The following is a 25,790-nucleotide window of genomic DNA, read 5'->3' on the forward strand; positions in this document are numbered from 1 at the left end:
GGGAATTTTTTGTAATTTTTCCAAAAATAAAAAGAAGAAAAGCATAGTTTATGGTGGTTTCATGCATTTCACACAATAAAGTGCTAGGTTTGGCGCAGAGGCTAAAATGATATAGGGGATATACTTAACGTTTTTTATGTAAGTCATGGTTCTCCTCAAATTGTGCCCGTTATTTAGGTATACAGGGAGTCGCTAGCTTCTATGACTTTCCAGTCTCAACAGGTGCTCCTGTGGCCTCCAGGAGATGGGTTAGGTGATTATCTCTCATGCTCTTGATCCTTGGACAGCAGTATCTAGATCAGTTTCTTAAGCTTTTGTGCTTCCCTTAAATCTTACTGCAAAATCTTCTGGGGCAGAGTATCTATCACATTAACAGATCTATCAAATGATGAGTTAAAAATCACTTAGTTATGCTACCTCCTGGTTTTATAGAAAAGATTAAATGATGACAGTTTATTCTAAGGGGAAGGCAATATATTATTTACTTAAAATTTTATTTTAAAAAGGAAAGATATGGCCTTTCCAGAACTGCCTATGTTTCCCTTAGCCTGGAGTTTCATTGTGTATAAAAAGTATCCTCTCCTTTCTGCCACTTTGAACCAGCCAGTGATTCCACTTTGAAACAAAAAATTTCTGCTACTACTCTTTGAAGCTTCTTGCTCACTTTTTAAGAAATTAAGACTATAAGGCTAGCTATTTAAGTTACACACACCTGTTAGTCATTTGCAGCTATTCATACAAATCTGGGTTTTAGCAGACCAACAAAATAAAATACAGAAATAATTTGGTGGTTGAGGCCATGAGTCTGCAGGGTTATCCATAATCCCTGATTTTAAGTTGTTATTTATCAAAACAATTAGCTTATTGTTTTTGTTGATCCTTTTCAAAATAAATGTCACATATTGGTACTTATTTTTTACTCTAAATTTGTTTTTTAGTGTTTTTATGAAATTTGTTGAGAAAATGAATCTACTGCTCAATGGGGAAACCCATATTATTTAAAAAAAAGAAAACTTTGATAATTATTTCACAATGCCATAAAAAAATCTCGGCCTCAATCATTCTTTTATTTATATGTTAAAACAGACTATAAATTGCTTTCTGGGGAGAATTTTGGTCCTCCTGGCAGTATTTTCTGGGCTGGCCTCATCCTGGAGGAAGAAGGTGTGGGGGGAAGTGGGAGGTAAGGAAGCCTATCCTGCCACATATCTTTGTTGAACTCCTCAGCTATCACTAAGTAAATAAAAATAGAAGGTAAATATAGATAACATAATTAGGACAGTGTAAAATACAGGTATGTGAATAACATTTTTTGACTTAGACATATTAGTTGAATTCCTGTCTGATTGCAATGTTTTTCTTTTTAAACTTTATTGAATAAAAATTTTTGCACAATAAAATGAATCCATGTAAGTGTACAGTCTAATGATTTTCAGTAAGTATGTATACTCTGTCATCCCACAAAGTTCCTTCATGCTCCCAACATGTATGTTTTTTAAGTCTTTCATATTGAAAAGTAAGTGAAATATAGACTGGTATTTCTCTGATTCTGTAAAGTTAGGAGTACCATTTTGAAATGGAATGGCTTGGGTGACGAGCTATCAAGACTGCTGCAGAAGCGGTTTATTTGAGCTACACTGACGATCAGAAACTAGACACTGATCTTTTCATGATAAACACATAAGTATTCTCATTCATTTCCAAACAATTTCCAAGTTCTGTTAGAAACTCAATAGTTAACAAAATTCACTAAGAGCTGACTCAGGCTCCAGATGCACATAAAGAATATTCTAATCTAGTCATAGAAATAATTAGGACAAGTATTAATGTGTTCATTTGAATCAATATTAATAACAAATAAGTAAATGAAAGTCATTATTGACTCAACAATTTTCCTTGGTGTACTGAAAATTAACGACCATATGACATTTTAAGAAAAGGATCCAAGCAGAACCTTGGAAGGATTACAGTAGCAAAGTCAAATTCTGTTGCTGAGTTCCACCTTTATCTAATAACCACTTTGAAGACTAAAGATCTCAGCTGCCTTTGGCAATAACACAGGTCAGGTTGGCTTTAATGAAGCTATCTTCCTATAAATCAGGAAAGTTGACCTTCTCAACTAGTGGATGACCGGAGGCCCAGACAGGCCCACACACCAATCTGGGTTAACTGCAAACTCATTATTTCTTTGATCTTTTAGACATTTCACTACCACCCTATGCATTTTATTATCTTTTTTCACAGACAAAAAGAAATCCAAACAGCTTTTCATTTCTTTGAATTCTTGCCCATATTTCTTTAATCCTATGGTCTAAGACATCACCTGTCAGGTGAATAAAGAAAGGAAGCAGTGTACCATTAATTGAGAATGTTCGATTAATGTAAAATTTTTTCTTAAATAGGCAAAAGTATCAGTTAGAAATCAATCTTAACTGTATTAAGCATTTACAAATTAAGGGGGTTTGGTAATATATTTCCCGAAGAATTTTCAGTTCTGATAAATGTGATGAATATATTAAGCAGCCTGTCGAGTTGAATACCAGATTTAAACTAAATTCAACCCTATATTTGTAAACAACTATCAGCTGTAAAATATAATACCAATTTCTATGTGAACTACTTGTCTTCCCTCTCACTCTTCATTAGGATGAGTTTGGTGAATAATTATCTAAAGTGCCATTTATTTTCTAGGGACTTACATTTAAAACCTCCAGGTCATTCCTAACCAATATTGAAGTACCATAAATCATTGAGCTTACTGATTAGATATTAATAAAATTACAGGTGACCAGGTCAATGATCTTAACTAACATTTATCTTCTGAGGTGTTAAGATGTCCTCCAGAGAAGAGCATTTGCTTAAAAAGTCATTTGTGGATAAGAGCCAACATTAGGTTAAAAAGAAACCAAATTATTTGTCTCTCAGAAAATGTAACTCTGAAGGTCTTCTATTCAAGGAGTTACTCAACCTTGAATTTGGTGAAAATCTGTTTTGGACTCAAATAATAAAATAGAAAGATGTTAATTACATGGATATAAGGAAAAGGCAGAAGTGACTGAAATCCAAAACAAATAAAGTTCCACTATTAGAGTTTTTCTCAAATATCTGAATGACCATTATTAAGATATTTGATACATGGTAAATCTAGAAATACAATATTTTAAACATTTCTAGAAGGTACAATTCCTCCCTTGTTTTTACTTATTTTGTTATTAATTGATTCAAATGAACACATTAATACTTGTCCTAATTATTTCTATGACTAGATTAGAATATTCTTTATGTGCATCTGGAGCCTGAGTCGGCTCTTAGTGAATTTTGTTAACTATTGAGTTTCTAACAGAACTTGGAAATTGTTTGGAAATGAATGAGAATACTTATGTGTTTATCATGAAAAGATCAGTGTCTAGTTTCTGATCGTCAGTGTAGCTCAAATAAACTGCTTCTGTAGCAGTCTTGATAGCTCGTCACCCAAGTCAGTGTTACCACGTTAGCACTGTTGTGTGATTGGGTCTTAAGGGCACATAGAAAAGCCGTGCAGTCCCAGGAGCCATTGTGGTGTGACGTAAAGAGCGCTAGACTTCGATTGTTAGTCCTGCTTCCTCTACTTATTAGTTGTGAGATTTCGACAACTTATTTATCTCACTGAACCTAGGGCCTCAACTTCTTTCTCTGTAAAGTGAGAATAGATATATTTATCTTGCAGGATTATTATAATGATTAAATGAGGACTTATATAGGGGCACTTAAAATCTCAAATGTTACATAGTAAACTCTCACATGTTGCGCTGCATAGTCTAAGGTCATTCAATAAATTTTGAAGAGTACAGAGGGCTACTATACAGTGGATATTGGCTACTCTTTGCGTGTTTGGTAGATTAAGCAAGATAAACTAATCAAAAACTACTGAACAGGGGCCAGCCCAGTGGTTTAAGTTTGCACGTTCCGCTTCTGCAGCCTGTGGTCCACCAGTTCAGATCCCAGGTGCAGACCTACGCACTGCTTGTCAAGCCATGCGGTGGCAGGCGTCCCACATATAAAGTGGTGGAAGATGGGCACGGATGTTAGCTCAGGGCCAGTCTTCCTCAGCAGAAAGAGGAGGATTGGCAGCAGATGTTAGCTCAGGGCTAACCTTCCTCAAAAAAAAAAAAAAAACCCTGAACAAATGAAGGATTTAGATTAACGGTAGTGAAGAAATTGCAGTTAGTTATTAAGGGATGGATTTGAATTATTAAAAGAAGCTGTGATTTCCTTCTATGGAAATGGTTTTTAGAAACACATCTCTTTGAGTTTAGATTCTTTTTTGAATGACTGAGTGACTTTACAAATATCTGTGTAAGAAATACAGAAGAACTCCCACTTGGGAGAGGATAAGAATTAAAGCAAGTCATTTTATCTAGAGTTGCAGCATTCCAGTTTGGTAGCCACTAGCCACACGTGGCTGTTGAGCACTTGAAATATGACTCGTCTAAATTGAGATGTGCTATAAGTATAAAACACACTGGATCTCAAAGACTTAGTACAAAAAAAGAATGTAGCATATTTCATTAATAATTTTTAATATGATTATATTTTGCAATAATAATACTTTGGATGTATCGGATTGCATAAAATATGTTAAATTTCACCTGTTTCTTTTTACTTTATAATGTAGCAACTGAAAAATTTTAAATTATATATATGGCTTGTATTATATTTCTTTTGGACAGTGTTAATCTAAATCCTTATTCAATGGTTCTGGGCAAGCTAACTCTTAAATTTGGATCTTTTAAGTTCACATATTGAGGTTGAGATTGCTACTCTAATGCTAAGAATGTCAGAAATCATTCTTTTCTTCAGTCATATTTGTAAATACCCAAATTACTTTTGACCCACGGTCAACTTAGCTTGCTGCAGAGTTGTGGCACTCTGAAAGTGGCATCCGACTTTTAAAGATAGTATGAAGAATTTTTCTATTACAAGAACAACGAGTAGTAAAATGAGTAGTAAATACTTTCCCGGAAAATTCTGTTTAAAACAGACCACCTGAAACAGCTTCCCTAACTCTGCCTTATTTGAGGGACAGACTGATAGGCAAACCCTGGAGGGCACAGTTGCTTTACTGTTCCTGGATGGCCCAAACTTCTTAGGAAACTAGTAGTAGTTCTCAAGCCATATAACAGGTTGATTTAAGTGTGTCTCAAATTTTGGTCAGAAAATAAAATTACTTTCCATATTACTAGTGCCCCTGTTAAAGGGAAATATGTTGATTAAATATTGGCATATAAATATAAGGGCACTAAACATAGAAATAGATTATTTTAAAAATCTTTTAAAAGTTCTCTGAGAAATTACAAAATTAAAAAGTACAAGAAACAATGTAGAGAGTTACCAGTTACCGCTTAATACAGACAAAGCAGCACTTCAAAACAGCCATGGTAACTGGGTCAGGCCACTCACAGGAATGTTTTGTGCTAGTATCTCTAAGCAGTCAGATAATCACAACTTCAGATCATATTATTATCACCTACTTTTGAATTCCTTCCCACTCTGCTTCATGAGTTGATTTGTAGGGAAATACTATTTTTAGTTTGTTATATCAAGAAATTAATAGCACTTAATACATACATCTTTAATTCACATTCACATCTAAAAACAAACATTTTGAGTTTAACATTCCCGGAATCTATAGTTTGAGTGCTTGTATAATGCATTTGTGTTTTTTAAATGTGATTTTCAATTTGGGCTATTTAATACACCCATTTAATTGATATTTGAATTATGGAAAATGGTGCCACAGTTATCCTAGATTTAAGCCATTGTTTACATCATTGCCCTTATAATTTCAAATATGTTTGTATGTTGTTAGTTTTGTGCTATTCAATCAGTGTTCGACTTTTAGTCCCTGAAATGTCAGATCAAATATTTAAATTGTTTTAATCTTTGAAGGCAGGGTCCCTGGCAATTCTGCCTTCATTTTGAGGGTGGGTAAGCAATAGACTAGACCAGGAGCTTGTTCGGCCATATACCAAGCAAAAATTTGCAGGTCAGATGGAGACGTCTTTAGAATATCCATTTCTACTTAGAGTCTTTCAGTATAACAGGTGTGGCACGTGGCAAATGTGAATATGGGGATTGAAACACACTGTAGTTACATGAAAGGAGCAAAAAAAATAGTAAACTGAAAACAGGAGGAAAGACCAGTTTTTGTGGTGGCAAACACTAAATCTCTGCTCTTGACTCTGATGTCAGAGCGTTGAGTTAAATTAGGCCTTTTTTATCAGAATAGAAAGAAATGGAAAGAGAGAAACAGGTAAAAACAGAACGTATGAAAAGGGTGACTTCTAATAAAATGGGCAGCTAGAGAGAAACATAAAAATGGGTAATAAAACTCTTAAGCTTTTCACAGAATCAAGAGGCAAAACATTCTTGAAGGGAGAGAAAAAACTGTGCAGGCATCTGATTTATGTTGTCTGGCTACAGCCTGGCTCTCCAGCACTCTTGTCAAAATCCTTCCTCATAGTTATGACTTCCCAGCACAAAACGCACACCTGATTCACACCTCTCTTCTCCTGCAGGACCTTTCCAGCCACTTTTGGAGACGGAGACCATCTTAGCTGTGCCTCTGATCTCTTCCTTTACAGTGAACACTGAGCCACCTCACCCCCTCAGCCCCACAGTGCTGCATTCCTCACAGTCCTGTCACATCCATTTTCTCATCTGAATCTTCCCCTTGCCCTCTGCAGTTGGTTTCGTCGACAGTGCAGTCCTGCATCATCTGTTGCCTTCCCCATTTCGTTAGCAGTAAGGAAGGCATTTGTAGAGGTTAGCAGTCGGCTGGCAAGTAGCAGTGACAGAGGCAGGACTGGCACCAAGTTTTCCCACCCCAGATCCTGTGGGTTTTTCGTCACTGCCACTTAGAAACACACAGAACATTCCCTTTAAAACAACAGCAAAAACAGACAAACAAATCAAACCTTGTTTGACCCTGCTGTTCCTTTCCTACTGCCAGATTCTTGGATCATGTCTAAACCGGCATGGCATCGTAGCAGGACTGCTGACTTGAGAGTTGGACAGGCCAGGGCTCAAACCTACCCCCTTCTGATAGCTATGTGATCGTGAACACGTTTCTAAGCCTCAGTTTCCTCATCTGTAAAATCCCTACTTCACTGGGTGTTAAGACAGTAAACGACAATGATCATATTAAGTCCTTAGCCCAGTGAGAGACATGATAGATTTAAATTTGTTCTTACGTAATTGTCTCCTGCATACTAACTTCAAACTTAACCTTTCCACAGAACTTGATGTTGCCCAGGGTGCTAACGGTCTTATCTGGCTGAATCTTACAGCCTTTTCTCAGCCTTCTCCAAGTACTCATGCCTTAATTCCCTCGACTTTCTTAATATCGTATTATTGATTCTTCCTTTTCTGGTGGCTTCTCTTTTGTCTAATTTACTGACTTCTTTTCTTCATTCCACCCTTATGTAAGTCTTCTATGGTTCCATCTGCAGCCATTGTTCTTGTTGACAAGACTAAGTTGAGTTAATAAATCAGAGAGGAGATGATGTTATCTCTTTTGCTTTGTGCAGTACATCCTTAGCCTTGGTTCTTCTTTACCTGTCTTCCTTCTACTTCCAAATAAAAAAAACTTCACATTGGATTTTATTCATCAGCGAAAAGGCAAAAACTCCAGCGCTATTAACACAGGGAGGCTTTAATTATCTTGTTCCATGCACACATGGCAACTGATACCTGTGCCCAAACTGTTTTCGTGTGATGATGGTGACAGTGATAATGACAGTGATGATATTAACAGTTTTATTCTCCAAATAGTATTATATAACTTACACACTAGTCTTACAAACATTATCTGAATTTGTCCTTCAAAATAACACTATAGGTAGTGTCATGAATTATCTAACACATCTTGTAGATGAGGTAAAAAAATTTCTGACTTTGACGCTGGGAGTAGTGCCTTTTCTGATTAAACCATACTATTTTTTTTTTTTGCCCCCGTTCCATATAAGTTCCTTGATATGTGTCTATAAATGCTGGACTTTAGGCTAAAGAATAGATAACATATTCTTATCCAATATAGGGAAAACTTAGAAAAAGAGGTAAAATTCAAAACAGCAAATTGAGTTACTTATTAGCAAATCAAGAAAGTTAAAAATTTTGAAACTTGATTATAAGAGTTTGCGGGCAGTATTTATTTGTGCTGTTTATATTTCTTATTAATAAGAGCTGACTATAATATATATAGATTTAAGCTGGTAAAAAATATGAAAAGTTATATTGTCAAAGATTTTAAAGGGTAAAAAGTTGAGCTTTGCCTAAATGGGGGATTTCATCTCTTTAGTTAGAGAAGTCTTCATGTTACCATAGATCACATCCATTCATTCATCATTCACTCTGGTTGTCTTTTGTTCCTACCTAACAAAGTATGTCATGTGTTTGTTTTTCAGATCTAAAGCGGGAAGCCAGTATCTGTCATATGCTGAAACATCCCCACATTGTAGAATTATTGGAGACATATAGCTCAGATGGAATGCTTTACATGGTTTTTGAATTGTGAGTGTACATTTTATTTTCTTAAGGGTTAAAGTTTTAAGCAATGATGTTTTTTGGGTAACGCTAACCTTTTCTCCTAATATTTAACAATAGTTGTGAACTCATCTGTTTAGAAAGACCTAAAGGAGCAAGAATAAAAAGATTATCTCATCTTGAGGTTCACAGCGGCTCAAGAAGCAAAAGTTGGGCCTGCTTAGTTACCCTCGCATTTTTAGCATACTTCAGAGAAGAGGCTGTAAAAGGACATAGAGTTCAGAGGGATAGGAGGCCCCAAAATATAAACTTCTGACCACAGGAGTCTTAGTGAAGAGGAGTGGGATGAGAGTAGAGGCCTCCATGTAGCAAGCCTCTGTGGCAACTGAAAACTATAACAGACTTACCTTCCTCTTTTGATATAATCACCATATTGGCATATGAAGGAAATTCTATAGATAACAGTGTATCTTGATTTCAATAAACCACTTGACCTGTTTCTCACAGAATTTTTGTCAGTAAGATTGACAAAAGTGATATAAGATAATATAACTGGGTAGTTTCATACTTGGTTGGATGATTGTGTCCAAAGAGATTGTATAAAGCTTTATGGGATGGCATCCTGTTCTCTTCAAAATTTTAATCAGAGACTTTGATTAGGTCTCTTACAATGTGGTAATCAAGACGTTGGCTGGTCCTCAAGTCATTTTAAGGCTCCATTGGGGATAAATTTTTTTCCAAGCTCACTCACATGGTTGTTGGCAATAAGCCAACTGAGGGCCTTAGTTCCTCATGAGCTGTTGGCTGGAGGCCTCCTTAGGTTCCTTGTCACTGGGCCTCTTCATAGAGCAGCTCACAACATGGCAGCTGGAGAGTGAGCAAGTAGGAGGGCAAGAGTACAAACAAGACGAAAGTCAGTCTTGTCACCTAATCTCAGAAGTCACACACTATCACTTCTGCCATCTTCTCTTAGTTAGAAATGTCACTAGATCCAGCCTACACCCAAGGTGAGGGGATTACGCAAGGGTACGAATACCAGGAGGTGGTGATCACTGGGAGCCATGGCAGAAACTGCTCCCCACGGAGGACTAGCTAATACATTGAATATCTAGATCAAATTTTTTAAATATTTTACCAGTTTGTAGCAAAGGAGCTGAAACAAGGTGAAATTTAAGATCAGTTAATATAAACTCATTCATTCAAATATATAAGTGCAAGATCACTGTGAGCTTAGTTGTAATTGCTTATGTGAAAAAGATGTAAACGTTTTAGTTAGTTGTTGCAATACCTTAAAAAGCTTTAAATAGAACCTTCAGCTATATTAATTATAAGTATATAGTATTCAGAACCAAGCCACACTCCCACTGTATTGTGCACTGCTCATTCTTCTTGGAGTGTTCATAGTAAGCAGGATGCTGGCGCACTTCCAGAGGGGATAACCACAGTGGGAAGGAGCCTAGAAATTCTGTCATAGAGTCACAGCCTTCAGAATCTTTGTTGGCAAACCTACTAGAAGAATTCTGAAAACTGTGTACCACCTCACATATTTTTAAGTTGATATATAAAAACTTCTATTGTGAGGATGTAATTTTAAGTGTTTTATATATTTCTAAAAATATTTTCTTCAAAACTGTAGAGCTGCACCTTTATCTCATTCAGTTTATGGAAAATGTCTGCTATGTGACCTGAATGGCAGAGCTAGTCATCACTGTCAAACCAGTCAGGCAAATCAGACTCGCTTTCTGTCAGAAAAAAAAATCGGACTTCATTTTTCAAATAAAATTCGTGTTAATAGGCATCCCTGTGGCAATCCTCTTACTATTGATTTCTAATTCTAAAATAGATAAGGCTTTGCCATGAATATATTGTTTGGAAGAAATAAGGTGGCTCTTCCCTTTCTTTCCAGAGCTCTCTGCTTTGCTCTCAAGGGTCTCTCCCTCCCTCAGGAGCTTTGTATTCCCCAGTTGTCTCTTGGAAGCTAGGCAGGCTTTTCAGGATGGGTGAGCAGTTTGTCTTTTCAGATGGGTTCATATGAATGGAGGTGTAAAAGGAAAATCAGCAGACCACAGACTTATTTTCTGACAGACTCGATTATGGCAGATGAAGATAGAGACATTGATTGCCTTAAAAATATCCTAATTCACCTATCCCCTGGAAGGACTTTGGCTACTCCCAGTTTGAAGGCCACTTGCATGGAAGAGCTATTGAAAAGCCTGAGGCTTCAGTTACCCAATAATCTATTGGTTTTCTTTTTCTGCTAAAAGAGTCCTCGGAGCAGAAGCCCGTGGTAGAACATAATGGCTATCTTCAATTATTTGAAAGATCATCATGTGTAAGAGGATTATATGTTTTTTCAGTGTATGTAGGGTCAGGGACTGTAAATAAAATCAACAAGTGGCAGGTAGATTTCACCTCTAAGCAAGGAAGGCCTCTCCAGTTATTAGACTAACTCCGTGAATCCAGCAGGCTGTCTCAGAGAGTACACAGTTTCTCACTAGGAATGTTCAAGCTGAAGCTAGATCCATCCAAGGGGGCTGAAGATAAGGTTTTAATTTTGGACTAGAGAGGGCCTCTAACGTCCCTTCCAATTTTAAGATACTATGATTCTTTTTAAATTTTTCTTTATTGAAGAAATTTGTTTCTGTCCATATTTTCATTCACACCGAAAACTAAAAAGATTTTATCATATACTATGAAGTAATGAGCACAGAAAGCAAAATTTAGAAATTCACCTAAATTTCACCATGTTTGCTATCTGTTTCAAAGGGGTCAAAGTGACAGTATAGTAGAGACAAGATGGTCTTTGGGGTCATAAAATTTAGGTTAGTATCCCAACTCTGTCATTTTTACTAATTCTATGACTTTGGTCAAGTCTTTTAACTTCTCTAAGCCTGGTTTTTTTATCTTTAAAATCTTTATAAGAGTATGAGAACTAGATGAGAAAACTGTGTGAATTCACTTTGTAAAATGGCGAAGTGCTCTACAGCTGTAAGGTATTGTTTCTAGTAGATTTAACAGGGTGGTTTTGGTTTCTCAGTGTTGAATCTATATGGGATTTTATATAGCTAATTTTGTAAGATTCAGTTGTGATTGAAATAATTCATTGATGGTTATATGTTGAGATAAGACCTCATTAAAGTTGCATATTTACAAGTCACCTAATCCCAGTGTTAACCCAAATCACTAGAACATGGCTTTCATTTTAATTTTCTTAACCTTTTATTTTGGAAATTTTCAAATAAAAAGAAAATAGTGTAATGAACCTCAGTGTACCTGTCACTGAGCATCAACATTTTGCCATTCTTGTTCTCTCTATCCTTTACTGTTGTCTTTTTTCATGGAGATTTCTAAAGCAATATCATTTCACCTATAAGTACTCCTGTTTGTGTTTCTAACAGATAGGGGGGATATATATGTATACACACACACACCATATGACTATTATCATACCTAGCAAAATCAACAGTCCTTGAATATCATGTCATATTCAGTTGATGTTCAGTTTTCCCTTATTGAACATGAATTTTAAAGCACATATTTCTAAATTTAGAATTTTTTTAGTAGCTCTAGGGATCTGGAAGTAGATTATAAATTCACAGTTAAAATAACTTAGTTATTTCTCAAAAGGGCCAGAAACAAAATAGAAATATAAAAATGTTCTTTTGTATTGTTATTTTTTATAAATTCACCTCAATAGTTGTCCTTGCCCAGTTTTTTGCATTCTCTTTGACCTCCTGGGTTTAAAACAAACGAATGAACAAGAACCAAACGCATCGATTACTGTAAGATTTAAGGTCCTGTAGATCAAAGAGCAAAGCATTAAGTTTGCGTGTGCCTCCATCTACTGGCTAGGTAAGAGATTGTTTGTATAGCTGCAGTGTAGACAAAGCTGCTCTAGAATTAGTTCCATGTTTCTGGCAATAGATTTCGTGACCCCTGGTATCCAGGGACTCGTTGTTCAGGTTATGGGTTGTCTGGATCCTTTCTACAGTTTTATGGCATGACACCCATACAGAGTAGACAAGGAAAGGGAAAACTAATGAAATAAGGTCACTTGACTTTGCTATTTGCTGGCTACTTGGAAACAGCTCTGATAATTTTGATTGATGGAGAAAAGGCTAGACCAAACAATATGTTTGGGTTATCACTGAGTTTCTGAATATGATATCCATATTTGTCTTTGCTGTAGACTATCTATAACCAGATCTCCCTTTTTCCCCCCCTAAACTGAAGTAATGAAATTATATGGCCAAATCATGTTGCGTATCATGTTAGAAAACCCTTAGAACTAGTTGAGACCCATTTAATTAGAAATGGTTTGTAAGTTTAAAGCATCCTCAAATACAGAGACTCACAGAAGCAGAATTTTAGAGCTGGAAAAGATTAGAATAGTACATTTCAAAACTTAGCTTTGGGAAATCCTAAGCAGAGCTTATTAAACAAGCATGTACCCAGGCCCCAGCCCTAGGTAGTCACTTTCAGCAAATGTGGGTCCTGAAGCGGGAGGTCAAGAGATGATTGACCTTTAAAGTAGGGGTAATACTATTAGAGACTATGTTGTCATTTTCCCCAACACACAGTAGTTTATTAGAAATGTTCATGTATTTGCACTATATCCATTGTTTTGGGATTACATTTAAATTTGGGCTTGTCTGCAGCAATTTGCTGAAACATATTTTAAAATGTAGTTTCAATTTTGAAGACATCCTGTGTGGTGTCATTCCCCACACCACCTCCCCCCGCCCAAAATTAAATGTGTATTTCTCAGTAACACGTCCGGGCTTGTCTTTAGTAGTGTGATACTTGAGTTAAGCTGTAAATCCTAAATTGGCTAGTCAAGGAATTTTAATCACCTTATTATAGAATGGTTGCATATACCACGGGGAGACTTTTACAGTAATTAAAGATGGATTTAAAACATATCTGACATGAAAACAATAGTTTGCATCTTTTAAAATAATATTAGCAATTTGTATTTTTGAAGCTCACAAAGGAGATAAACTGAAAGCTTTTATTTTTTTTATTTTATTTATTTAATTTTCTTTTTCATCTGGTGTTTATGCTTGGGGAAGGAACTGTTTGTGAAATTCATTTGTACTGATAGAGTAGAACTGATTACTACTTACCAGCAAACTTGCCACTTAGGGAAAAAGGTATTTGTTTCATATCAAGCAAGAAAAATCTGAACTGCAGCATTTTAATTTATGTGAAGATCTGTACATATTTTTATAGCTAGTCTTATCTATTTTGATTTTTTGTTTTTATGTATAATGACATAAGTTGCTATTTATTCATTCATTCAGCACATATTTATTGAATGCCTACTTAGGTGCTGGGTAATAGGAAATGGTCAGAAAATATTGCTTGGTCCTAGTAAACATTAGAAACTTGACACTTAAGGTAATTCAATAAGATAAGATATATGAAAGGACCTAGCTGGGTGCCTATATAGGCCTTTGATAAATACTAGTTGAAGAAAAAACTTCTGTATCATTATAAACTTCTTAAAATTAAACGTTTCTTTTGACTAGCTTCATTATATTAAATATTTAGTTGTGTTTTAGTTTTAAGGACTATGTGTCAAGGGTCCCCAAGACCACCCCCAGGTTTGATGATTCACTAAGAGGACTCACAGGACTCAGCATATAGTCACATTCATAGCTGTGATGTATTGCACCTGAAGGATGTAAAGCAAAATCAGCAAAAGGAAAAGGTACGTGGGTGGAAATCCAGGGGCAACCAGGCGCAGGCTTCCGAGAGTCTTTTGCCGGCAACCAGTTGTGACAACACATGTGAAATGTTGCCGACAGGGCAGCTTGTTAGAGACTCAGCGCCCAGGATTTTTACTGGGGCCTTTTTGTGTAGCCACCCTCTCTGCCTGGCGTGTACCAAATTCCAGACTCCCAGAAAGAAAACAGGTGTTCAGGATAAATCATATTGTTTGCACAAACAGTTTAGACACTCTGAGCCGCTTTTTTTCAGTTATGAGGGCAGGAACCCTCTTGAAATCCAAGTTCCCAGATGCCAGTCAAGAGCCAACCTTGTAGGCAGACCTTTCAAGCCTTTCAAAAGATATTAGTTTAGGCCCGCTATGTTAACTCTTTTCTGCACAAACTAAAATAGAGATCAGTAGAAGAAGGGTTTTGAGTTGATAAACTCCTGGGTCTGCAAACAAAATATAATTGCCTGTAAAGATAATTGCCAAGTTTAGGTTTTTTAAAGACTTTTAACTGTAAATACTGTGTCAATTTGACATCTATTGAAAAAAAATTTAGGTGGTCCGATTTTTGTATAAAACAAATCCTAAATTGTGATATTACAGTGTAGAATAGATTTTAAGCTTTGGATGCTGCATTAGAAAATAAACTGCGTTCTGATGCCTACTGTCTTAGAAATGCATTTGAAGTTGTCACTCTGGTAATTTTTTTGTATATGAAAGCTGATCTTCAACCACCAAAATAATTTTTAGTAAATTTATATACATATAAAATATGAAGAAAATTCACTTAACTTTCTGCTTTTTAAAAGAAGTATTTCATTAAAAATAAAAAATTTAAGTAGTTTTTAGAGTAAGCAACCTTTACAATACACATACTTTGTACAAATTTAGAAATTATGGGAAATTATAATGATAAAAATAATACCATTTGCAAAGGTTAATTGTAGTGAGCATTTCCTTCTTTTTATACTCGTTATCATAACTGCCCTAAATTGAAAGCATTTTATATATGCAATTTTGTTTCCTGATTCTTTTCACTTAATAATTTTAAGCATTTTGTTATACCATTAAATATTTTTTAGGTACGGTATTTTTTAATTGCAATAACATTGGATTATAACATTATATAGCTTTAGGATGTACATCATAATATATTTCAAATTCTGTGTAGATTACATCATGTTTACCATCAAAAAACTAATTATAGTCCATCCCCTCACATGTGAGCCTAATCATCCTTTTGCCCTCCCTCCCTTCCCCCATGGTAACCACCAATCCAATCTCCATTGCTATGTGTGTGTTTGTCGTTGTTTTTATCTTCTACTTATGAGTGAGATCATACGGTATTTGACTTTCTCCCTCTGACTTATTTCACTCAGCATAATACCCTCAGGGTCCATCCATGTTGTCACAAATGGCCAGATTACATCATTTCTTATGGCTGAGTAGTATTCCATTGTGTATAAATACCACATCTTCTTTATCTGTTCGTCCCTTGATGGGCACCTAGGTTGTTTCCAAGTCTTGGCTATTGTGTATAATGCTGCAATGAACATAGGGGTGCAGGTATCTTTATGCCTTTGCGTTATCAAGCTCTTTGGATAAATACCCAGCAGTGGGATAGCTGGATCATATGGTAGGTCTACTCTTAATTTTCTGAGGATCCTCCATACTGCTTTCCATAGTGGCTGCACCAGTTTGCACTCCCACCAGCAGTGTACAAGGGTTCCCGTCTCTCCACATCCTCTCCAACATTTGTTGTTTGCTGTCTTGTTAATTATAGCCATTCTGACCAGAGTGAGGTGATACCTCATTGTAATTTTGGTTTGCATTTCCCTGATAGCTAATGATGTTGAGCATCTTTTCATATACCTGTTGGCTATCCGTCTATCTTCTTTGGAGAAATCTCTGTTCAGATCTCTTGCCCATTTTTTAATTGTGTTGTTGGTTTTTTTGTTGTTGAGCTCTATGAGTTCTTTGTATATTTTGGATATTAACCCCTTACCTGATATGTGGTTTGCAAATATCTTCTCCCAATTGTTAGGTTGTCTTTTTGTTTTGTTGATGGTTTCCTTTGCTGTGCAGAAGCTTTTTAGTTTGATGCAGTCCCATTTGTTCATTTTTTTCCCCTGCCCAGTCAGACATGGGACTTAAAAATGTGCTGCTAAGACCGATGTCAAAGAGCGTACTGCCTGTGTTTTCTTCTAGAAGTTTCATGGTTTGGGGTCTTACATCCAAGTCTTTAATCCATTTTGAGCTGATTTTTGTGCATGGTGTAAGGGAATGGTCTACTTGCATTCTTTTGCATGTGGCTGTCCAGTTTTCCCAACACCATTTATCGAAGAGATTCTCCTTCCTCCATCGTATGCTCTTGGCTCCCTTGTTGAATATTAGCTGTCCATAAACGTGTGGGTTTATTTCTGGGCTCTGGATTCTGTTCCATTGATCTGTGTGTCTGTTTTTGTGCCAGTACCATGCTGTTTTGGTTACTATGGCTTTGTAGTATATTTTGAAATCAGGGAGTGTGATACCTCCAGCTTTGTTCTTTTTTCTCAGGAATCCTTTGGTTATTCGGGGTCATTTGTTGTTCCATATAAATTTTAGGGTTCTTTGTTCTATTTCTGTGAAAAATGTCATTGGAACTTTGATAGGGATTGCATTGAATCTATAGTTTGCTTTAGGAAGGATGGACATTTTAACGATGTTAATTCTTCCAATCCAAGAGCACGGAATATCTTTCCATTTCTTTGTGTCTTCTTCGATTTCTTTCAACAATGTTTTATAGTTTTCAGTGTACAAATCTTTCACCTCTTTGGTTCAGTTTATTCCAAGGTATTTTATTCTTTTCGTTGCAGTTGTAAATGCGATTGTATTCTTAATTTCTCTTTCTGCTACTGCATTGTTAGTGTATAGAAACACATCCGATTTTTTGTACGTTGATTTTGTATCCCGCAACTTGGTATTCCCTTATTGCTTCTAGAAGTTTTTTAGTGGATTCTTTAGGGTTTTCTAGATATAAAATCATGTCATCTGCAAAGAGTGACAGTTTCACTTCTTCTTTTCCAATGTGGATCCCTTTTATTTCTTTTTCTTGCCTGATTGCTCTGGCTAGGACTTCCAATACTATGTCAAATAAGAGTGGTGACAGTGGGCATCCTTGTCTGGTTCCTGTTCTTAAAGGGATAGCTTTCAGTTTTTCTCCATTGAGAATGATATTTGCTGCGGGTTTGTCATATATGGCCTTTATTATGTTGAGGTATTTTCCTTCTATATCCATTTTATTTAGAGTTTTTATCATAAATGGATGCTGTATCTTGTCAAATGCTTTCTCTGCACCTATTGAGATAATCATGTGATTTTTATTCTTCATTTTGTTAATGTGGTGTATCACATTGATAGATTTGCGATGTTGAACCATCCCTGCATCCCTGGAATGAAACCTACTTGATCATGATGCCTGATCTTTTTCATGTATTGTTGTATTCGGTTTGCTAGTATTTTGTTGAGGATTTTTGCATTGATATTCATCAGTGATATTGGCCTGTAATTTTCTTTTTTTGTGTTGTCCTTGTCTGGTTTTGGTATCAGAATAATGTTGTCTTCATAGAATGAGTTAGGAAGCCTCCCCTCCTCTTCAGTTTTTTGGAAGAGTTTGAGAAGGATAGGTATTAAGTCTTCTTTGAATGTTTGGTAGAATTTACCAGGGAAGCTATCTGGTCCTGGACTTTATTTTTCGGGAGGTTTTTGATTGCTGTTTCTATCTCCTTACTGGTGATTGGTCTATTCAAATTTTCTACTTCTTCTTGCTCCAGTTTTGGAAGGTTGTATATTTCTAGGAATTTATCCATTTCTTCCAGATTATCCAGTTTGTTGACGTATAGCTTTTCATAGTATTCTCTTATTATCTTTTGTATTTCTGAGGTGTCCGTTGTAATCTCTCCTCTTTCATTTCTGATTTTATTTATTTGAGCCTTCTCTCTTTTTGTCTTGGTGAGTCTAGCTAAGGGTTTGTCAATTTTGTTTATCTTTTCAAAGAACCAGCTCTTGGTTTCATTAATTTTTTCTATTTATTTAGTCTCTATTTCATTTATTTCTGCTCTGATTTTTGTTATTTCTTACCTTCTGCTGATTTTGGGCTTTGTTTGTTGTTCTTTTTCCAGTACCTTTAGATGTGCTTTTAGATTGTCTATTTAGGATTTTTCTTCTTTGTTGAGGTAGGCCTGAATTGCTATAAACTTCCCTCTTGGAGCCACTTTTGCTGTGTCCCACAGATTTTGGCATGTCGTATTTTCATTTTCATTTGTCTCCAGGAATTTTTTGATTTCTCCTTTGATTTCTTCATTGACCCAATCATTGTTCAGTAGCATTTTGTTTAATCTCCACATTTTTGTGGCTTTTCTGGTTTTCTTCCTGTAGTTGATTTCTAGTTTCATACCTTTGTGGTCAGAAAAGATGCATGGTATTATTTCAATCTTAAATTTATTGAGACTTGTTTTGTGGCCTAATATGTGATCAGTCCTGGAGAATGTTCCATGTGCATTTGAAAACAATGTGCATTCTGTGGTTTTTGGATGGACTATTCTGTGTATATCTACTAAGTCCATCTGGTCTAATGTGTCCTTTAAGGCCAGTGTTTCCTTACTGATCTTCTGTTTGGCTGATCTATCCATTGGTGTAAATGGAGTGTTAAAGTCCCCTACTATTATTATGTTACTGTCTATTTCTCCTTTTATGTCTGTTAATAATTGCTTTATATATTTAGGTGCTCCTATGTTGGGTGCATAGATATTTACAAGTGTTATATTTTCTTGTTGGATTGTTCCCTTTATCATTATGTAGTGCCCATCTTTGTCTCTTGTTACAGTTTTTGTTTTACAGTCTATTTTGTCTGATAGAAGTCTTGCTACCCCTACTTTCTTTTCTTTGCTGTTTGCATGGAATATCTTTTTCCATCCTTTCACTTTCAGTTTGTGAGTGTCTTTAGGTCTGAAGTGTGTCTCTTGTATGCAGCATATACATGGGTCTTGTTTTTTTATCCAATTGGCCACCCTGTGGCATTTGATTGGAGCATTTAGTCCATTGACGTTTAAATTAGCTATTGATAAATGTGTATTTATTGTCATTTTGTTACTTTTGGGGGGGGGTGTTTTAGTAGTTCTTCTCTGTTCCTGTCTTTTCTCTTGCTGTCTTCCCTTGTGATTTGATGGCTATCTTTAGTAATATGTTTGATTTCTTTTGTCTTACTTTTTTGCTTGCTTATTATAGGTTTCTGATTTGTGATTACCATGAGGATCCTATTTAATATATTCTATGTATATAACAGTCTATATCGAGTTGATAGACTCTTTAGCTTGACCTCTTTCTAAAAGCTCTACTTTTTCACTCCTCTCCTCCCACATTTTATGTTTTTCAAATCATATATAGTCTCTTGTTTAGTGTGTGTCCATCCATTACCCTCTTATCATTGAAATAGGTGATTTTAGTACATTTGTCTTCTAACCTTCATATCGTCTTCACAGATAGTTAATCTGCTGCCTTTACTATAGTTTTACCTTTACAAGTGATTTTATTGCCTGGTTTTTTGTTGTTGTTGTTTTGTTTTTTTGATAATAATTTTTTTATCTCTATTTGTGGTCATTGCTTTCCCACTTAAATAAGTCCCTTCAGCATTTCTTGTAGAACTGGTTTCTTGGTGATAAACTCCTTTAACTTTTGCTTGTCTGGGAAGCTCTTTATCTCTCCTTCCAATCTGAATGACAACCTTGGTGGATAGAGTGTTCTTGGCTGTAGGTTTTTTAAATACCATGTGCCGTTCTCTTCTTGCCTGTAGCATCTCTGCTGAGAAGTCCACTGACAGCCTGATGGGCTTCCCTTTATATGTCACTTTGGCCTTTCTCTTGCTGCTTTTAGGATTCTCTCTTTATCTTTAATTTTGGACATTTTAATTATAATGTGTCTTGGTGTGGGCCTCTTGGGGCTTATCTTGTTTGGAGCTCTCTGTGCTTCCTGAACTTAGATGTCTGTTTCCTTCCTCAGATTAGGAAAATTTTCAAATAAATTTTCTGCCCCTTTGTCTCTCTCTTCTCCTTCTGGGACGCCTATAATCCGAATGTTAGCACGCTTGATATTGTCCCAGAGTTCCCTTAGACTGTTCCCGTTCTGTCTAATTCTTTTTTCTGTTCTGCTTGGGTGATTTCCTCTAGTCTTTGGTCTAGCTTGCTGATCCATTCTTCTGCATCCTCTACTCTGCTATTGAGTCCCTCTAGTGAATTTCTCATTTCCCGCATTGTATTCTTCATTTCTGATTGTTTTTTTTAATATCTTCCAGTTCTTTGCTAATGTGCTCACTGTGTTCATCCAGTCGTCTCCCAATATCTGTAAGCATCCTCATGATATTTTGTTTGAACTCTTTGTCGAGTAGGTCACTTGTTTCTGTTTCATTTAGTCCTTTTTCTGGGGTTTTGTCCTGTTCCCTTGCTTGGAAAGTATTCCTTTGTCTCCTCATTATGCCTCTTTCTCTGTGCTTATTTCTATGTATTAGGTAAGTCGGCTATGTCTCCTGATCTTGGAGAAGTGGCCTTATGTATGAGATGCCTTATGAGGCCCAGCAGTGTGCTTCCCTCTCGTCACCAGTCCATAAGAAGCAGGAGTGACCCCTTTGTGGGCTACTTGTGTCCTTCTGCTGTGGCACGGTTGTTCCCACTGCAGGTACCCAGGGAGTCTAATCTTTCCTTCCCTGGCCAGCTGTTTGTAAATCTGGTTTGGGGAGCCTCAGCACCATTGGCTACAAAGTCTATGAGCACACTCCTATTGCAGTTTTCCTCTTAATTGGGTTGGTACCCAGTGTAGCTGGTTGCCAGGCTCAGGGGCTTACAGTTGCTATAGGCCTCAGGCCTACAGGGCTGAATGGGGCTGGCCCTTGGCAGGGAATACTCAATTGTTTCATGCTTTGGAATGTGGGGCTGATCCTTTTTATGACTATTTGTGAAGCACAGGTCTTCTGATAAGCCTCACCCCCCACAGGACCACACACACGTCAACACAGTCCTAGTCTGTGCAAATTTCTCAATCCCCTGGAGCGTACCCTGATGCCGCACTGCATAGGCCCCCACCTCTCTACCAATGCCCCCCACAGTTCACCTGGTCCTCACACAGGCCCTGCCCCACAGAGGCAGACACCCTTGCCTGCCTATAGAGGATCAAGGTACCCAGTCAATGCAGGCTGAAATGTAGCCTGAGGGCTTGTTGTTAGGTGGGGCCAGTCCCTAGGGTGGTTGCCTGCCCTGGCTGAACTGAATTAAATCTGTGCTCTAGTGGGTGTGACAGACCCCTGGGCTAACAGGCCAAGGGATGAACCTCAATGGCGCCTACTGGGGTCTGTGTCAGCACGCCTGGACCAGTTCAGAACAATGGCCTCCAGCAATGTCTCAGTCTCCAGAGAGGTCTCTCCTCTCACCAAGATGCCCCCAGAACCCACCAGGTGAGTCTCGTTTCACCAAAGGACTGTCATCCTCCTCTCTAGTGATTTTAGGTCACTGCAATGAGTGAGTTTGTGCGTGGGCCCTTTAAGACCCAGGTTTTTTCGACTTTCAGCAGATAGCTTTTCTGGAGGTATCCTGGCTGCAGTTAATAGCCAGCAAAGCCAGACTGTAAGACCCCCGTCTCAGTTGGGCTGAGTCCAAAGGATGCTTATCGCAGTATTGCCCCCACTCCAGACCTCACTCCTCCAGGGAGGTTTGCGTACCTTAGGGTGGCTCCAGGCTGGCCAGCTGAGAGGCTCTGCTGCTCCCAAAGGTGGCTTTTTCCTCTCCAGCAGGAATTTCTGCCTCTTCCGCCTTAGTCAGGACTGTCCCTGGTTGTGGGGGTTCTTTTTATCCAGTTTTCAGTTTTCTCTCCAGGGTAATTTTTCCAAAAATAGTTGTAACCTGGTTGTGTTCGTGGGAGGAGATGAGTTCAGAGTCTGCTTACACCGCCATCTTGACAAGATCTGGGTACAGTATTTTAATGGCTGCATTAAGGTGTCTAAACTATATGCATGCGCCATATTCAATTTAATAATTTCCCTGTAATTGGACATTTACACTATTTTGTTTTTCCCTATTAGAAATAATGTTATGATTAATATTCTTGTACATAATTACTTGTTCACACCCCCTAATTGCTTTATTTCCTCAGAATAAGTTTTTAGAAGTAGAATTACTGGGCAAAAGAATGTATGAATAAATACAAACACCTATATCACCCATAGATTAAACCTTTTATTAATAGAATATGTTACATTTAGAAAAATGCATATGCATAACTATATAGCTTAAGGAATTATTGTAAACAACCGTGTAACTACAACCCAGGTCAAGAAATAAAAGAATTGCAGCCCCTGAATTCCCCTTCCTGACCACAACCCCCTACTTCTCTCAGAATTAACTTTAATCTAGACTTCCATGTTTTATATCTACGCCATCCAAATAGATATCCCTGAATAACTTAATTCAGTGTTATCTGTCTTTTAAAATCTATAATGGAATCATACAGTCTATACTCTTTTTTGGTCTGTGGGATTGATCCAGGTTGCCTTGTGCTCCTTCATTTTATCACTACATAGTATTGCAGTGGACAGACATTCACAGTTTATTCATTTTAGTGTTAATGGGTATTTGAGTTGTTCCCAGATTTGGCTATTTTGAACAATGCTGTTGTAAGCAATCTTGTACATGGATCCTGTTATACCTAAGGACACATTCATATAGGGTATAGACCTAGGAGTAGAATTGACAGGTTTTCGAAGATATACAACTTTAGTTTTCCTAGATAACACTAAGCTATTTTCTAAAGTAGGTATATGTACTGACCCTTTACCAATGGTATAATGCCTCTCTAGGGTGATCCAAGTCCTGGTTTTCCTGGCACTGCCCCTGTTTACAAAGCCTGTTGTTGTCTTTATTAACAGTGCCCTCCTTTTATTCTCATGATTACTTATTTTCTATGCTGCACACCCTTGCTAATACTCAGCATTGTCAGAATTTTTAGCTTTTGCCAATTGGTGTGTAGTAGAATCTCATTGTGGTTTTTCCTGATTACTCTTCCCTAATTGCCACTTAGCGACCTGTCTCTTCATTCTTCCAGGGGTATCATTTGATTAACAAAAGTTTGTAATTTTAATATAGTCTAATTTATCAATCTTTTATGCTTAGTGTTTTTCTGTCTTGTTTAAGAAATCTTTACTACTCTGAGATTATGAAAATATCCCTTATGTTTTATCGTCCATCTGGAATTGATTTGGGGTCCACTGTGAGGTAGCAGTCCAATTTTTGTTTCTTTCCATGTGGATTTTCGGTAGACTCAGCATAATTGCTGAAAAGACTGCTCTGCTTTGCCACTTTTGCCATAAATCAAGTGTCCGTATATATGTGATTATTTCAAGACTCTATTCTGGTCTGTTGGCCTATTTGCCTGGCATTGTGCTAAGAGCATCTTGGTCTTATTTACCATAGCTTTATAATAAGTCCTGGTAACTAGTAGAGCAGGGCCTTCTACCTTGTTCTTCTTCAGACATCTCTTGAGGGATGTACTTGTCTCTGTATTTTCCATATACAGTTTAGAATCAAGTTGTCGATTTCCACACACACACACACACACACACACACAACACTGTTGGGATTTTTGCCTTGAATTATTATATCAAATCTTTATAGCAACTTGAGAATAATCGACAGGTTTACAGTATTGTGTCTTCCAATTCATGAGCATAGTGTCTGTCTTCCCATTTATTTAGATCTTTGATTTCTTTCAATAAAGTTTTATACTTTTCTCCATAGAGGTTATGTACATCTTTTGTTAGATTCTTTTGTTAGATTCTTAGGTATATGCTTTTAAAGGTAGATGAGTCTCTCTGTCCCCCTTCTCTCGATCCCTCTTTCCTTGTATAGACTTTGTATTCCTTTCTATTCATCAGGCTTCATCAATTCCAATGATTTATCTGTAAAATCATTTGGATTTTCTGCATACCTGATCGTATCATCTGTGTATGAAGAGGATTTTGTTTATTCCTTTCCTATTCTTTTACATTTTATGTCTTTCTCGAGCCTTTACTGCAGTGGATAAAACATCTAGAACAATGGTGATAGCAGTTATCTTTGTTTATTTCTTATCTTAGAGTTGCCTATGCATGAATGGATGATGAATTTTATCGAATTTTTTCTGTATATATTGAAATGATCATATGATTTTCTTCTTTAATCTGTTAATGCAATGAATTTCATTGATTCTTTGTGTAACCAAACTTGGTCATGATGTATAATCCTTGTAATCCTTTTTATTTTTGCTGGATTTGGTTTGCTTGTATTTTGTTTAGACTTTTAACATCTATATTTGTGGGAAGATTATGCTATAATTGTCTTGTGCTGTCCATATTAGGTTTTCATCTACATTATGCTAGGCTCATAAAATGAATTGAGGAGTGTTCTCTGTCTTTGTTCTCCTTATGTGATTGATGAAACTCACCTATAAACCCATCCAGGCTAGACTTTCTTGTGAGAAGTGTTTTCATTTCTGATTCAGTTCCTTAAATATTTATAGGAATACGCAGGTTTTCTGTTTATTACTGTGTTACTTTTGGTGAATTTTATTTTGCTGGAAATGACTGCATTTTATCTAAACTTTAAACAATTTCAGCATAAAGTGGTGCATAATATCTCTGCAGAGTCTTTTTCATTCTTGATATTGATATTTTGTACCTTTTCTTGTTCTGTCTCAGCCTTGCCAGATATTTACCAGTTTTATTAGTCTTTTAAACAATGGCTTTTAGCTTGGCAAATCCTTTATATTGTGTGTTAATTTTCTATTTCAGTAATTTCTGCTTGTTGTTATTTTTGTTCTAATACTCTGGGTTTAATTTTCTAGGGTTTATTTCCGTCCTTTTAATTTTAACCTTTTTTGTATCCTTGCGTTCTAGATATGTCTCTTGTTAAAGGCATATAGTTAAGTTGTTTTTTATTCTAGACTCTCAATCTTGGTCTTTTAATTGGAGCATTTAGTGCATTTACATTTAATTATGTTTTGGTATATTATGATTTACATCTGTGGTCTTCTTTCATGCATTCTGTTTGTAACACCTATTACATGTTTCTTTTCCGCACCCTCCCTGATTTATTTGGATCAATTGAATATTTTTTATCATTCCATTTTTCCTCTATTAAGGAAGTTTAAGCACTGTTTGCTATTATATTTCAAAATTACGGTATGCCTCTCTAATTCATCAGATTCTAATGTTAGTACCATTACTGTCTTCCTGAACAGTACAAGCACTGTAGAACACATTAATTCCGTATAATGCCCCCTTGACTTACAGGCTAATGTTTTCATGCATTTAAATTATACTTGTGTGTATAAATACATAAGTTACTTGTCTTTTACATCACTCCAAATTATTTTATTATCTTTATTCATTTAGATTTACCAACACACTTCTCCTTTCTTTGTTCTTTATTCTTTCATTATCTCTAAAGTTTTATCTGAATTCATTTTGCTTGTGTCAGTCTGCTGGATGCAA

General features: G+C 36.5%; 1 protein-coding gene across 18 annotated transcripts in view; it reads left to right on the top strand.

The window, feature by feature from the left end:
* CASK (calcium/calmodulin dependent serine protein kinase) overlaps positions 1-25,790 on the top strand; it is a 362,261-nt gene that overhangs the window by 128,071 nt on the left and 208,400 nt on the right. For all 18 annotated transcript variants that reach the window (XM_070502071.1, XM_070502072.1, XM_070502077.1 and 15 more), the window contains exon 3: positions 8,445-8,550. In XM_070502071.1, the coding sequence (XP_070358172.1) occupies positions 8,445-8,550 (106 nt within the window). The remainder of the gene's footprint in view (positions 1-8,444; positions 8,551-25,790) is intronic.

The sequence above is a fragment of the Equus asinus genome, chromosome X (assembly GCF_041296235.1).
Source record: "Equus asinus isolate D_3611 breed Donkey chromosome X, EquAss-T2T_v2, whole genome shotgun sequence".
Lineage (NCBI taxonomy): Eukaryota > Metazoa > Chordata > Mammalia > Perissodactyla > Equidae > Equus > Equus asinus.